General features: G+C 36.8%; 1 protein-coding gene across 3 annotated transcripts in view; it reads left to right on the forward strand.

Moving 5' to 3' along the window:
* The first annotated feature begins 957 nt into the window (after positions 1-957).
* PHF3 (PHD finger protein 3) overlaps positions 958-15,760 on the forward strand; it is an 86,145-nt gene continuing 71,342 nt past the window's right edge. The window contains exons 1-2 of one of the 3 annotated variants that reach the window (XM_045543802.1): positions 958-1,306; positions 12,124-12,300. In XM_045543802.1, the coding sequence (XP_045399758.1) occupies positions 12,198-12,300 (103 nt within the window). In that variant the 5' untranslated portion in view covers positions 958-1,306; positions 12,124-12,197. Of the gene's footprint in view, positions 1,307-12,031; positions 12,301-15,760 lie in introns of all 3 variants that reach the window. The other 2 variants (XM_045543801.1, XM_045543803.1) reach the window with 2 other exon arrangements.

Genomic DNA, 15,760 nt, shown 5'->3' on the forward strand with positions numbered 1-15,760 from the left:
CTTGGACTTTGACACCCTCACTGTTTCTGTTATCAGTTCACTGCCAGGAAGACAGGCAGGAGCAGATACAGCTGTATCCCGCTAATTTACAACCTCTCCCTAAATAAAAGGCCTGAATACCTGGTTCTCTCTGCCAACATTCCCTACCTCTTTGATTTCTGTGTTGGCTCTTTTTCCTCCTCGGTAAAAGTAAATAAACTTCTTCCTTCTACCCTAATCTTTGCCTGGAGAAATCTTTCTCAAAACCCACTTACCCTAGCTCTCCACCCTAATTTATGGCTTAATAGAAAAAGGCTGGATTCTCCTATTTCTGCATTTACTCAGTTGCAATATGCTGCCCTGGTTGAAGAGTGGGAAGAAAATTTGGTCTTAGACACATGCTGTTGGCAAAGAAATTGAGGCTCCTCTGAACAGTCTTGGGGACCCCTCAGGGAATTCTCGGACCACACCGTGAATACTGCTGAGTGGATGCCAGGATACCAGGAATGTTTCTGGGGGGAGACAACTTGAGTTGATGGCTGAGGTAGACCAGCCATGCAGGGACAGGGTGAGGGCCAAGGTAGTTAATGGTGAAGCGTCTGTGAGGAACCAACAGGGACATCTGGGCAGAGGACTCATCTACTCCACCCTGTCTACCATTCTTGAACTCGCATCCAATTAATAAAAAATGCCTGGGGATGAGGAGCAGCTTTGCTCATCCATATTACATTAACTGTGAAGCCTTAATGCTAAGAAGCACTAAGCCGAACAAAAGGCCTCCTCTATTTGCCTTACGCCTCCCGGCCCCCTGGAGGTGAGAGCTAGAGGCCGGCGGGCGGTGCCGCCTACACGAGGACAGGGAGGGGCGCAAAAGAGCCGTCGGGCTGGGCAGCCCCGGGCCCCACGGAGGCGCGGAGCGGGAGGACCTACGGCGCAGGCGCAGCGGCGACGCAGGCCGCGGCCCCCGGAACGGTAAACAGTGGGGTCACGTGACGAGGCCCCGCTCCAGCTCCCGCGCCGCCGCCGCCGTACGCCGATGGCTGCGGGGTCTCGCGCCGCCGCACAGTCCGCACGAGGCAAGCGACCCTCGGGCCCAGGGCGGCGGCGGCTGCAACGAGGATCAGGAGGGCGGCGCGGAAGCCAGTCACAGTGTCGTCAGTAGCAGCAGCTTGTTCCCGGGAGGGAGAGAGGCTGTGGCAGCGACGCCGACGTCCTGCGCGTACCCCCTCTCCGCGGCACCCACCGGGCCCCCTCCTCCTTCTCGGCGGCGGCAGCGGCCACCATCTTCCTCTTGCTGCCAGTGGTAGCGCTCGTCTGGCGGAGCTGGGTGAGTGGCGGCTGTGGCCGCGGCCAGGGAGACGGGCAATCCTCCCCTCCCCCGTCCCCTTCCGCACGCACCGCGCCGCGGCGGGCCTCCCCGCCCGTCCCGTGGCTGGCACTGCGCGCCTTTCTCCCGCGCGGCCGGGAAATTGCCTCTCGGGCCTCTTGCGCAACGTCCTCGGCCTAACCGGGCCGCGCCTCTGCCGCCCGGGACCGTTTGTGCTGGGCTGGCGGCCGCGGTGGCGCGGTCATCGGGCGGAGGGTCCAGGCCGTGGCCTCTTCCCGACCGGGACTCCGGCCCTGGGCGCGGGTGTTTGGCCGCCGCTGACGCGCGGGCGCGCAGGCCCGGAGGCGCGGCGGGCGCTGCCGGGAAGGCCCGGCTCGGAGGCCCTTGGGCCTCTTCCCGCCCCGCGAGCCCCGGCATTGATCTTTTGGCCCTCGTTTGGGGAAACGGGTGGCCTTGGCGGCGAGGCCAGTCCTTGTGCCTGCGTTTGGAGATGGGAGTAGGTGCTCCATCTATCCTCCTGTTATCGCGCGCTTTTGTGCCTGGGGACCCAAACTGTCGACTCCTTTTGCTTAGTTTGAAATGAGAAACCTAGAATCTTGCCTTCCAGTAATATGTGTCATTTAATGAACCACTTGTCGATACGTACGTGTTAATGGTGCTAAATAACTGATCACCTGACACGGGGCGGGGGGTTGGTGGGGGGAATACGGAGAATGGGAGAGAATGTTGGTGTCGCCCACAGTCCAGTGTCCCTTCTTTCTCTCAGAAATGTATTGCCGGGTCAGATGACCTTTGCCCATCTTTGGGTTTTTAAATGCCATTTCCTGGAGCCTTATGATTCGAGTATGTGATTATTAGTGCTATTAAGTTACCATTCGTAGAATATGGTCTTGGCTTAATGTAAGTGGCAACAATACTTTAATATTTACCTAATCGTAATCTTTGTTGCATGTAGAGGTACTTAATTTAAAAAGATCGATTACTGAGCTTTCCCAGATACAAATTTTACTACCTTATTTTAAGCTAAAATTTAAAAATGATACAGTGAACTACGTCGGGAGTACATAAATAGTACATTGTTGTATTTAGTTACTATTTTGGGGTCGAACTTGTCTTCCCTTTTCCAACTTGGTTGTTTAAAACTATGCCTCAGTTATTCATTTTCCACCATTTTTTGATTCGTGTGAATGAAATGTTTAGGATTGTGAAAGTGTGTGTAGGGGAAGATGTGTGTTTGTGATAGGAGACAAAGAACGAGGAACTTTTCTGTTGTAGCATACTCTTAATTTTGAATTTATAGCTCTATTCCAAAACACAAAAGATGTGTAAAGAGTATTGTTATTTCAAATAGTAATTTTTAACTTTTGCTACCACTTAGACCTTTCATCACTAATTTTTTCTTTTCATTTTCCTGTTTATTAGTTATATATAACCATAATGATTCTTTGCTCCGTCATAATTATCAGATATTATTTTTATATACATACTTCATTTTCCAGGGATAGTAACAGAATTTAAGGGAGGACTGTTAGGAATTATTACCGCTCTGATCAAGCCGCATTTTCAGTCCTGAAATGGGCCACTTTTATTTAAAAAGATTACAACTTTAGATTTTAAGCTTTTTTTTGATAGCTGTATCGGTGACTTGTCAAAACAATAACAAATGAGTCAGTGATGGGACCAAAGTTTTCCTCTGTTGCTCGCATGCTTTATAGGTTCATTTATTGAAGAGTACAAAAATGTAATTAATTGTACTGCTTTTGCATCCTGTTGGGAGAACAGTGAACTTATTTGTCATACTGAATTAGTTATGCATTCTCTGTTGAGGTAGACCTCAGGTAACTAAGTGTATCATGTTGATCTTATGGTATACTTATATGTTTCATATTCAAAGAAGTTAGAGCTAAGGGAAGTGGTCTGCATCAATATAGGTAAAAAATAGATTTGGTCAAATGCAAATTTCAAGACAAAATTGAAAGGAATTTGTCTATTTTATATTAATCATTTAAACCATGTTAAAATTTAAATGAGTATTGAAATCAGCTGGGAAAGATCAATAGTCTGACTTATGGATTACTGATAAAAGTTGGAAGACAGGAAGTGAAAATGTGGATTTGCTGCAAAATTTAGAGCTTAGATTTTTACGTAGTATGGGGTATACTTGGAAAAACTGGTGAATGAAAATTATGCACATATAGGGTTCTGTGTTTCAGTTACTAAAACAGATACTGAATATCTTTCTTGACAAGGTAATATGGTGTTTGTTTTTTTGATACATTTTGCTTTATTAAATGTGCACCTTTTTTCTTACACAGATGAAGTTCCATTTTAATTTCTCAAAATCTTTTTTATTAATATATATTTTTTGGAGATAATACCTTTTCTATTTTTTAATGAGATAATGCAGTTTATTGATCAGCATCTAGTTTTGTGTATTACCCATAACTTCACCTCACAGTGTCAGGGAGTTCAGGATTCTTAGAATGCTGATTTCTAAATGTTTTCATTCATAACATTTCAGAAATTATTTTTGACAAGTGGCTGCTGGATTTCTTTCTTTTCTGGAACAGTACTTCTTGGGCTCTGTTTCTTGGAGCAACCTCTGGGAATCCTGGAGTATCTTTTCAGAAGCATATTTTTTTTTAAACTACAAAAATGACTTGGCAAACTGTTACACATTTATGATAGTTGCATTTATTAGATCAGTAAAAACTCATTCTGCTTTAATTGTTGCCCTTTGATTACACTTGGAAGGATATTGAAAGCATTGATTTGATTAAAAATATATGAGACCCAGGTGCTGTTTCTACTCTAAAGGAACATAGTATAGTCTGGGAAACAAGATTCAAAGACATAAGATGTTAAATCAGTGTTTTAGAGTTAAAGAGCAATGTATTTCAAAAGTTATGAATGGTATTGTATAAGGAATTGCCAAATGTGTAGACTGGACAATTATTGCCATGCATTATATATTTAATTTAGACCATTATTTAATGGTCAGGCATTTAAAAATTTTGTGATCATTTGTACAGTGAAGGAGGATGTAGAGAAATAAGTAAAAATTTCAAGATATCATCCAGAAGTTTTAATCTGTTGGTATTATCTAACTTTATTAGATAGTTTGAATGGCATAGTAGATTATACAGAAAGGTTAAACAGCATTTTAATTCATTCATAATTTGTGTGAGCTGGGCACATGAAAACAAAAGTTTATTTATTTATTTTTTTATTTTTTGAGACAGTCTCACTCTGTTGCCCAGGCTAGAGTGCCGTGGCGTCAGCCTAGCTCACAGCAACCTCAAACTCCTGGGCTTGAGCAATCCTCCTGCCTCAGCCTCCCAAGTAGCTGGGACTACAGGCATGTACCACCATGCCTGGCTAATTTTTTCTATATATATATATGTTTTTAGCTGTCCGTATAATTTCTTTTCTATTTTTAGTAGAGACGGGGGTCTCGCTCTTGCTCAGGCTGGTCTCGAACTCCTGAGCTCAAACAATCCGCCCGCCTCGGCCTCCCAGAGTGCTAGGATTACAGGCGTGAGCCACTGCACCCGGCCGAAAACAAAAGTTTAGACTGAAAATAAATTGCAAAGTTTGTAGTTGATAATTTGCTTTTCCTCCAAATGATGTTATTCATATACACTGAGGATAACCATTTTGTTTTTTATATATAGAAGATGGCTAAATGCATATTTCCTGCTTTATTTTAGAAGAAGGATGAGTCCCTTTTGTTTCTATTATTTTTTAAGATTTCATTAATGATGTATTAAAACTGTAAAAATTAATATTGTCGTGCAAGTAGAGTGCATAAAGTATAGAATTTAAAAGTGCATGCTTAGGAGTCACACTGTCTTGGTTCAAATTTGAGAATACTGGGTATGTTACCTTTGGCAAATTATGTAATTACCTGGGCCTCAGTTTGCTCAAAAGAGTGAAAAAGAACTGCACCTACCTTATGGGGTAATTGTGAGAAGCTAATGAGATAATGCATACAATACACAGGGCCAGGCATATAGTATGTGCCAAGTACTTGTTAGCTTGAAGTGTTATTACCTCAGTCAGGGGTCCAGATCCCCAAGTGTGGCCTCTCCACCAATTCCAGATTTTACAGAACAAATTCTTTTAATAAAGGAATTTGTTCTGTGAAGTTTGGATTCAGTCAAAAGGCTGTATTCAAGGATCCAGAAGGCCACATGTGGCCCCAAGGCTGAAGGTTCCCCAACCCTGGCCTAGGTCATAGTTTTAATGATGAGCTAGGTCCACTACTTCTGTAGTTAATTCAAACTTTTAATACTCCTTATAATGTCTGTTATGATGCCAGTGTAGCCGTAAACTTTGAAGTTAACTCTTTTCTTACTACCGTTGCCTACTGTAATTCTGCTTTTGCCAGTTTCAGTTTCTACTTGATAGTTTTCTAGGGTCTTAGGTCTGTTTTGGTCTTAGTTGTCTTTGTAGAGCAGACACCTTGGTATCTTCTTTTTACCTTGTATATTTGGAAAGTAAGTTATGATACTTGTTTCTTTTATGATGTCTTGCCAATGGATTCTAACGACACTGGATCAGAATTTGAAGTGGGTGCGTAGAGTAGGTGGTTAGGCTGCATTGCTTTGTAGAATTTTACTTGATAGTATAGTGTCATGCCACGTGGCCTAATCATTTAGTAATTTGACTCCATCCTGGAAGAATAACCTATGATTCTCCTAATGTTGTTATACCATAGTTGTTAAGAAATGACCTTGGTGTAACATAGAGTGGATTTGAGTCCCAGCTCTATCACTTATTTATTCTGTAATATTGGTTATAACTTTGCTAAGCTTTAGCCTCTCTTGTAAATTGAGAATAATAATAACTGCCTAATTGTGTGGTTAAGAAGATTAAGTGGTATAATGCATTTAACTTGTTTAGCACAGTGCCCTGAACATGATAAATATTCAGTGAATTTAACTTTATAAGAGATAATGTAGGGTAGTGGTAAGCACATTGACTCTTGAATGAAATTTTCTGGGTTTATATTTGTGCTCCACTACTTACTATAGCAAATAGTTTAATCTCTCTGATCCCAATTTTATTTTATTTTATTTTTTGTGTAATTGGGATTATTGTAATGAGATTGTTGTGAGTACTAAACGAATTAATAAATGTAGAGCAGAGTTTCTTAACCTTGACACTGATAACATTTTTGGCTGGATAATGATTTTTTGCGGGGCTGTCCTAGTGCATTAATAATGTATTTACTAGGTGTGAATAGCACCCTCTCCACTTGGCGATGACCAAAAATGTCTCTGGACATGGCCAAATGTCCTTTGATGGGCATAATAATCACCTCTGATTGAGAATTACAGATGTAAAGTGTGTAGAACAGTACCTGGCATGAAGTTGTACCTCATTAAGTTTTATGTTTTATCATCATTAGTAGTAGTAGTACTTTTATTATTCTACTACTGCCTATTAGAAATTTGTTCTTAGTAAGCATGCTTGATGAAATTGACTGCTGAATTTTTTAATTAAATTTTTTTTTTCCTACAAGGAAACTATGACAAGGAAAGACTGCCTAATTTAAATGATAGTGTAGGAGCTGAAGGGCATCAAGTAAGCTCCACTTCTAAGGCCTTAGTACTTCTCTGTCTTTGCCTGGATTGCTTTTACCCATTCACGCATTGATCGCTCTCTCACTTCAGGTTTTGGCTCAAATGCTACTCTGTTAGTGAGGCCTTCATTTACTATCATATGTACACTGCTCCCCCCATCACCACCACCATCACTATTACCCTGTTTAATTTTTCTTCATAATCTCCTGATATATTTTTGTTCCCCTCCCCATCCCGCCAACCCCAACCAACACACAGAAATGTAGACTACTACATGAAACAGGGCTTCATCGTGGCATATAACTTTTTTTTTTTTTTGCTTCTCTCAGGCCATGTGAATAGTGTGTCACTTCTTAGACACTTGATAGCTCTTGTGATTGTTAGGCTTAATTTTTTTTCTTTTTGAAGAAATAATATGATAAAATATATAGCTTTACTTTGAAAATGTTTTAAAAAGTTGAGATAGATAATTTTAATTTACTTTTAATTTAAAGTGAGTGTTTGTAGAAGTATAATTTTTTTGCTGTTGGTACTTTTTCTCAATCTCTTCTTTTTGGATTCTATCCATATCTGAAACACTTAGAAAATAACATAGGCTGATTTTGTTAGTATAAAATAATTTGGCTGCAGTATAATTTCCTGAGAATTAAAGATGAAACAAGTATTTTAAAGCAGAAAATATCTTTGGGCTCAGATTAAATTTTATTTGAAATGTTAGTACTAATTATTTTGAATTTTATTCTGAGTCTTTATAAATGGTCCATTAGGACCAAACTCTGAGCCATTCATAATTAGCAAATGCTGTTTCCTTTGTCTAGAATATCCTCTGGACCTGTAGGATACAGCTCACACATCACCTCCTTAGCCTTTCTTGGCCTACTGAGTTTCACCTTCTTCTGTGGTGCTATCTGCAACTCTTCAATATGGCACTTCATATTTTGTTGTGATGTTTACATGTTTTCTCTTTGTTTATATGTCTATATTCTGTTTTGGATTGTGAGTTCCTTGAATTTGAGGTGAGTTTGTTTCACTGGCACTTACAGTGCTTTGTAGTAGATGCTTAATACATTTATGAGTAAATGAATAATTTTGAATTATGTAGATTATCCAATTCTCTGACTTAGCTACATACATTCTATTGTCTGTAAACATGAGTTGTGACTCTGAACCCAGAAGCAATTTCTGACTTTAGCATGTACGTTCCCAAATTACTAATATTAATTTAATTGGATACACACATATCATTAGTCCTTTAAAATACACCCTGCATAGGGTTATGTTTTAATTATTAAATTTAGAATGACAAATGTAAGGAAGCATTTAGGTAAAATTTCAATTTAAGAAACAGTAATTTGTTTAAATCAAGCTGTCTGTATAATTAATGAAGACACTAAATTGGCTCTTAAATTTTCCCCTTAATTAGTTCTGATTATCTTTGTCTATCCACATTACTTAGGTATTTTAGGGCACTCTATCTTAGATTAGTGGTTTTTTTAAAAGACTTTTTTATTTTGGAATAGTTTTAGATTTATGGATATGTTACAAAGAGTATAGAGTTTATGTGTACCTTTCATCCAGTTTTCCTGATTATTGACATCTGACATGTTAGTGCCTTTATCAGACTAAAAGATTGCTGTGGGTGCATTACTGTTAACTAAATTACAGACTTTATTCTGATTTCACCAGTTTTTTTTTGCTACTGCCCTTTTTCTGTTCCATGATCCAAACCAGGATACAACATTGGTTTTAGAAGATTAGTGTGTCCCTATTAAGTGAGTAAATATTTCTGCAATTGGTTAACATTTATTTTCCTCTTTAGCATGAGAATTTTAATTTTATTTTTGATGCTGATCACTTGATATCTGAAACTGATTTTTTAAAATGAGTTACTTTATACATCCAATAAATATTACTTTCATAATAGTCTTGTTGGATGGCTGTTTACTACCATTTTTGGCATTTTTCCCTTGGAATTGCTTCCAGAGCCAGTTGGACCCACATAAGAAAAATTAGTCTCATTAATCAGTTTGTCTTGTGGAATTGTCTTCTTTGGACCCATAAATTTGGGATGGTTTATACTCCATTCTGTCTTAGAAGATGCCCAGTTTTCCCTTTTTTCTTTTCCTTTCTTTTTCTTTTTTCTTTTCTTTTCTTTTTTCTTTTCTTTCTTTCTTTTTTTTTTTTTTTTTAAGACAGTCTTACTCTTGTTGCCCTAGGCTAGAGTACAGTGGTATCATCATAACTCACTGCAACCTGCAACTCCTGGGCTCTATCTGTCCTCCTGCCTCAGCCTCCCAAGTGCGACTACAAGTGGGAGTGCCATAGTGCCTGTTAATTTTTCTATTTTTCGTAGGGGCGGTCTCACTCTTGCTCAGGCTGGTCTCTAACTCCTGAGCTCAAGCAGTCCTCTTGCCTTGGCCTCCCAGAATGCTAGGATTACAGGTGTGAGCCACTGCGCTGGCCAGAAGATTCCCATTTTCATTAGCCTAGTAAACGTGTCTCATGCAATGGTAGCTGCTTAATAAACACCAAAAAATAAAAGATATTATTAAAGAAATGTAACTTTTTATAGCCAGTTTTTCTCCACTTGTAACCATGGAAACTTTTTTCCTGATAATGCCTATTTAAATAAAGGGAAGCACACTGTAAGTCATACTAGTTTTGATTAAAAAACAGTACTGGAAAGTTGGATTCACCCATTTTATTTACAATATGCTCTACTTTAAAAAAATTGATCTTTAAAAAATATGACACAGGCTCTGAAGGCATTTTTAAGTAAAGCTTTGGTATGGTTTCACTAACAGCAGTATTACTGAAAAAAAATCTTGGGTCTAGTCTAATCTAAAAATTTTTTATTTAAAATAAAATATAAAAAAAGAAAAAAAATTGCCCATTTAGATGACTAGTTAGAATGAGCTGGTCTTCTTTATAGCTATGTGATCTTGAGCTGTGTGAGCATAACTTCTGAATGTCCCTAACACTTGAAAGCGCACAGCATATAGTTAGTGCAACAGAAAGACCACAGGCGAAGTTTGCAGAATTTGCTAGCCTTGTATTGCTATGGGAATGAGTGCATTTTCAGTAGAGTCAGCATACCATTTTTGGAAGAAAAGTTAGCCGTTTGTTTCTAGAGCTGAAATGGCCATTTTTTCTTTTTGATTCATCTGAGAAAAAAACGTTACTTATTGGGATGCAGCTCTCTGAAGAGGAGGTAGCTTTGGCCTGTGGTAAACTTTGGATTCCAGCACATTCAGATAAATAAATTCATTGGTAGTTTTAGTCTACTGAATTTTGTAAACATTTAGTAAATTTTTTTTTGTAAATTATTTTTAATTACCAGAATTTAATATACCAAAATTTATTTGGAACCTAAAAACATATTAGCAGAAATATTGGTGATGTATGATTATTAAGCCTTTCTTAGATACTGAGATCATATAGTTGTAGGGAATTCTTAAGGGGACTTTTCTTGAGTTTTTATTGGTATTGCTATCTACAATTTTCTGTTAGAGAATGCATGTAAAATAAGCAGCAAGTCAGTAAAATGTTAACATTCTGTTTCAGTGCTTTATTAATATTTCAGTGTAAAATAGCAAAATTTGAGAAACAGTACTAAAACTCCTCTTCTTAGAAGGGGATTAACTTTTGTGAGAATAAGGGAATTTTCTTTGTTTTTTTTTTCTTTTTTTTAAAATGAGGTACAGTAAACTGAGTCCATTAAAAATGAACAGATTCATGAAACTAGTATCACAACAAAGATTTAGGACATTTCCATCATCCTCCAAAGTATCTGGTTGTCCCTTTGCAGTCCATCTGTCCTTTATCTGCAGCCCCAGGCAACCACTGATGTGTAGGAAAATTGTTCAAAGAGTCAAATCTTCCTAGCTCCTTAGCTCACCATGAAAGGGTAATACTTGGGGGCATTGGCTGTGGAACTTGAAACCTAGGTTTGAATTTTGGCTCTGTTTTTTGACTTTGGGGAAGACATTTAAATTATTTAAGTTCATTTTCTTTGTAAGACAAGGATAATAATAGATTCTGTTTATTGGATGGCATATAATATATACCCAGTAAATGTTAGAATATCTCTGAACTTCCTCTTCTCATTTTTATAGGGGGAAGAATTCAAGACCAATTTGAGAAAATTTTGGTAAATTTGGAGCTAATCTAAAAAGTCCTTGGAATTATGGAGCCCAGGATGTTCTGGGCTAATCAGTGCAATTTTCTGGTTAACAGAATATTAATTTTTTTTTTGTTGTTAACTTCCCCTCCTCCAAAATATGTTGCTACAGTTTTCTCTAAAACCAATGTTGAAAATTATTCAACTTTTGATAATTGAGGCTCCTTTAGAGCTTGAAATGACTTTTGCCAAGCAATACCTAATATGTAGGTACAGTTCAAATAGGTGATTAACTTGATATATATATGTATAGACCACATATAACTTACTAAAATAAATTTAAATACATGATATACATTGTTTTCTTGTCATTTCTCTTGTTTTCTTCTAAAGGGGGGACCCTAAAAAAATTTGTGTATGTGCACATCTTTGCATGCGTGTGTAGTTTTTTTAACTTTGATTTTGTTGGGTTAACAGTTTTTTTTCCATTTTCTTCCCCTGCTCCCACAAAAAAAGTTTTTTGTTTATATGTATTACCTTTCTTTAAACAATTTAAATGCTTTATAAACAAAACAAGGCTACTTTACAGTTTTTAACAGGTATGGGACAATAATTTAAACAATTTGATTTTAGCTCTTTTAACATGGACTGTCTAATTCTTAATTTATGAAAAGGTTATGGTTAAAAACATATGGTTTTTATGGTTTGAGCCATGTAACTTTTTCAGATGTGTCAAATTATACATAATTTTTTTCTTAAAAATAATGAATTGAGTAAACAATAGGATTTCTGGTAAAATGATATTCTACATGCATGATGAAGAAACATTTAGTAAAGATTTGTTCTACATTTCCAATTGTATATTCTAAAAACAATGAAGATTTTTTTTTTTTGAAACAACAAATCAGAAATACCTTACGTGTGTTCTTCGACTCAAAACTATTAAAATAATTTGGTATTAGGTGATTTTCAATTGATAGCTTTATTTCTTATGGTATTTTTTTTGTCTTTCTATAGGGCTGAAAGACACACAGAAGTCTTCATGGATATAGTTGATACATTTAATCATTTAATTCCTACTGAACACTTAGATGATGCCCTATTTCTAGGATCCAACCTGGAGAATGAAGTCTGTGAGGATTTTAGTGCAAGTCAAAATGTCTTAGAGGACTCGCTGAAGAACATGCTCAGCGATAAGGATCCTATGCTAGGATCTGCAAGTAACCAGTTCTGTTTGCCTGTTTTGGATAGCAATGATCCCAATTTCCAGATGCCTTGTTCAACAGGTAATTCTTACTTTTTTTTTTAGTCTGCAATTTAAAATAAAAAGAATTTTAAGCAGCTTTTTTTTTTTTTTTTTTTTGGAATGATGAGGGTAGTAAATTTAGGGTTCTTTTCTATGAATTTAGAGCTTCTTTTCCAGGCATCAGAATTAGAATATATACTAAATATTCTTTCAAGGAGTGTGAAGTTATCTTTGAGGATATTATGGGTATAGGTAGGGTGACCATATAATTTATCATCTAATGCGGGACACTTCTGAGAATTACAGGGGATGCTGTTAATAATTGCATCATGACAACAGGTGTAAATTGGGACTCTCCCTAGCAAATAGGGATTGCCTGGCAAATTGGAACATGTCACCTTCCTTAGGCCTGTTGGATTCAAGGGGGAAGGCTGAATTGACCTTTCCCAGTGTCCCTTCTGGTCTTTCAAATCTAATGAATTGTTTGCTCCCATTTCAGCTCCTTTGGTATTTTGTGCATGTATCTCAAAACCAGAGACAGAACTCTAGACCTCTGCTGTCCAGTACAGAGACCACTAGCCACATAAAAAACTATTGATCACTTACAATGAATCTGGTCCTAATTGAGATGTGCTGTAAAATAATGCACATTAGATTTTGAAGAATCAATATGAAAAGGAGATAAAATATTTCATTAATTTTTTTATGCTCATTATGTGTTGAAGTGATATTTTGGATATTTTTGGTTAAATTTATTATTAAAATTAATTTTACCTGTTTTCTTTGTTCTCTTTACTTTTTTTTTTTTTTTTTTTTGAGACAGAGTCTCACTCTGTTGCCAGGGCTAGAGTGCTGTGGCGTCAGCCTCACTGACAGCAACCTCAAACTCCTGGGTTCAAGCAATCCTCCTGCCTCAGCCTCCCAAGTAGCTGGGACTACAGGCATTCGACACTATGCCTGACTAATTTTTTCTATATATATTTTTAGCTGTCCATATAATTTCTTTCTATTTTTAGTAGAGACGGGGTCTCGCTCTTGCTCAGGCTGGTCTCAAACTCCTGAGCTCAAACGATCCACCTGCCTCGGCCTCCCAGAGTGCTAGGATTACAGGCGTGAGCCACTGTGCCCGGCTTCTCTTTACTTTTTTAAATTAAAAATGGCTACTTGAAGATTTAAAATCACATGTGGCTTGCAGTATGTTTCTGTTGGACAGAACAGGATCTATAGTTGAGGTAGCTGAAAGGCTATAGTAACTCTGTAGTTTTCTATTCTTGGAAATTACTGTGGGATTATGTTAACATATAAAAACATGTAGTTTTTCTTTCATAAAGCAAAGAAAATACTACTATAAACTTTGTGGCAAATTAGCTATTCTGTAAGCTAAAATTAGGTTAAAGGTAAATCAGTCATACATGGAGCAGTAAGGCTTTACCTCACCATTCCCTAGAGTAAGTTCACAGGTTTATGTGATGATATTGGTTTGTTTTCCAGTGACTCTAGACTGTTCCTGCAGTACAGTTTTTCAGTATATTTTTAATTTTCTTTTAATATTTTGTACCTAATATTTTAAATTTAATATAGTAATACTTAAAGTTTAGAATGGGTGTTCTGCTATTCACCCAAAAATTCTTAATTTATCAGATTACTCTGCCTGAAGACCTCAACACTGCTACTAGGAATCTTTCCATTTTAACAACTCCTTAATACTGAGATCTTTTGAATTGCTTGGTGTTGGTCTATCTCTGAATTATTTACATTGTGTTGTGTTATCCCTTAGGTTTACACTGTTCTGTTGTTGTATTCTAAATGTTTTAAAGCTTTTACAGTTTTGTTTTATGTATGCATTGTTGAAGTTATTTATATTGGTGCTCCTGTCAGTGCAGTAGTTTTGATTATCTTTATTGTTAAGCACTTTTGACAGTGTGTGGTTGTATGCTTACTATTTCCCAGTTTAGTACAAATTCAGGAAAAACATTTAATACTTGTTGCTGGAACTGTAATTATCTTCAAGGATGTTATATTGGAGTTGGAATTGGCACATGTATCATCCTGTTAGACTTTTTTACTTTTAAAATTCCAGCCTTCAGTAGTACTAGTATTCCTACTTCCTTGTCTTTAAAAAAAAAAAAAAAAGAAAAAGAAAAAGATTTTGTTGATGTGAAAAGCCTCTTCAGTTTTGGTGAACATTTCTTTTGCTAATAGAAGGCTTTTAGACCACCTTTATTGAAGTGCTTGAGGTATGATTTATTAATGCTTGTATTTGATTTTGTTACCTTTAAACTATTATTTAAGAACTTAAGTAGAATTACTTTATAAATTTTCTAATATTAAAATTTGTTTGCTACAATTATTTTTCTTGGATTCTCTAGCAGAACTGTTTGTATTAATGTATGTATAGTATATATGTTCTTAAGATATGTAAGGGGTTATGTGGGGGAAACTTAAAATAATAATAAAGCTCTTCTGTCTAGGATTGTTTAAATTTCATTGTGCCAGGGGATTTATCTTGTTTCCTTCAAAGTTCTTTTGCCCTTGGAGTTGTTTGGCTCTGTAAAAGGTCCACACATTTTCTGAGGGCAAAATTGAAAACATTTTTGAAAAATTTTTTAACTTTTTGTTTGTTAAGAGAGAATTGCAAATAAGAAATCTTATTGTAACTATTAATGAAAACCCTGTGTGAACAGTAACTTTGAACTGTTGATAAGTTTACTTCACCTTTTTGTTATAAATTAAATACAATGTAGTTCTTAGCCAGATGGTTGTGCGTGGCTTTATAGGCTTTTACTAATTGGTCTTGAAGCTAAGTAGGAGAATGATCCTATCTGTATTTCCGGGGCCAATGAAAGCTATTGATTTGGTTATTTTGTAACGTTAGTTTTGACAATGATAAAATTAGCAAACAAAATAACTACTACATCTTGTTCTCTGATACGATGAACTAGGTTGGTCTCTGTAGTTGTTAAAGACCAATTTTTTTGTTGACGTAGTTGAGTTGCTTGCATTTCAGCTGTCTCCAAAAATCATAGTTTTAAAAATTATAAAAATAGGCAAGAAACATAGAAGATTACTTTTTAGTGCTCTGTCAGAATCATAAAAGTTGGGATGCTAATTGTTTCATTTTGAGAGATAGCAGGCAATAGATACCTGATCCTCTTTTTGAATGCTTTTGACTCTGTGTTTGCTTTATCTAACTGCAGTGTTTGCATATGGTTTGTAGATGTGCCCAGTAATAGTTTTTTTGTTTGTTTGTTTAACCTCCAGTGAGTGAGAAAAATAATTAAATATTGGGGAAATATTAGTTCTTGATCAGACCAGTTATTGATATTCTATATATTCTAAAACAAAATCCCGTTACCCTTAAATTTAAAATAATATTTTCCCAAGTGATGTGTTCAAACTAATGAATATATTATTTATATATACTACTTGAGGATTGTATTCAAAATCATTGAAATGATGTTTACTGGCCTTATCAGGGACGTGGTGAAAATGTTTACGCT

This window comes from Lemur catta, chromosome 2, assembly GCF_020740605.2.
Source record: "Lemur catta isolate mLemCat1 chromosome 2, mLemCat1.pri, whole genome shotgun sequence".
NCBI lineage: Eukaryota > Metazoa > Chordata > Mammalia > Primates > Lemuridae > Lemur > Lemur catta.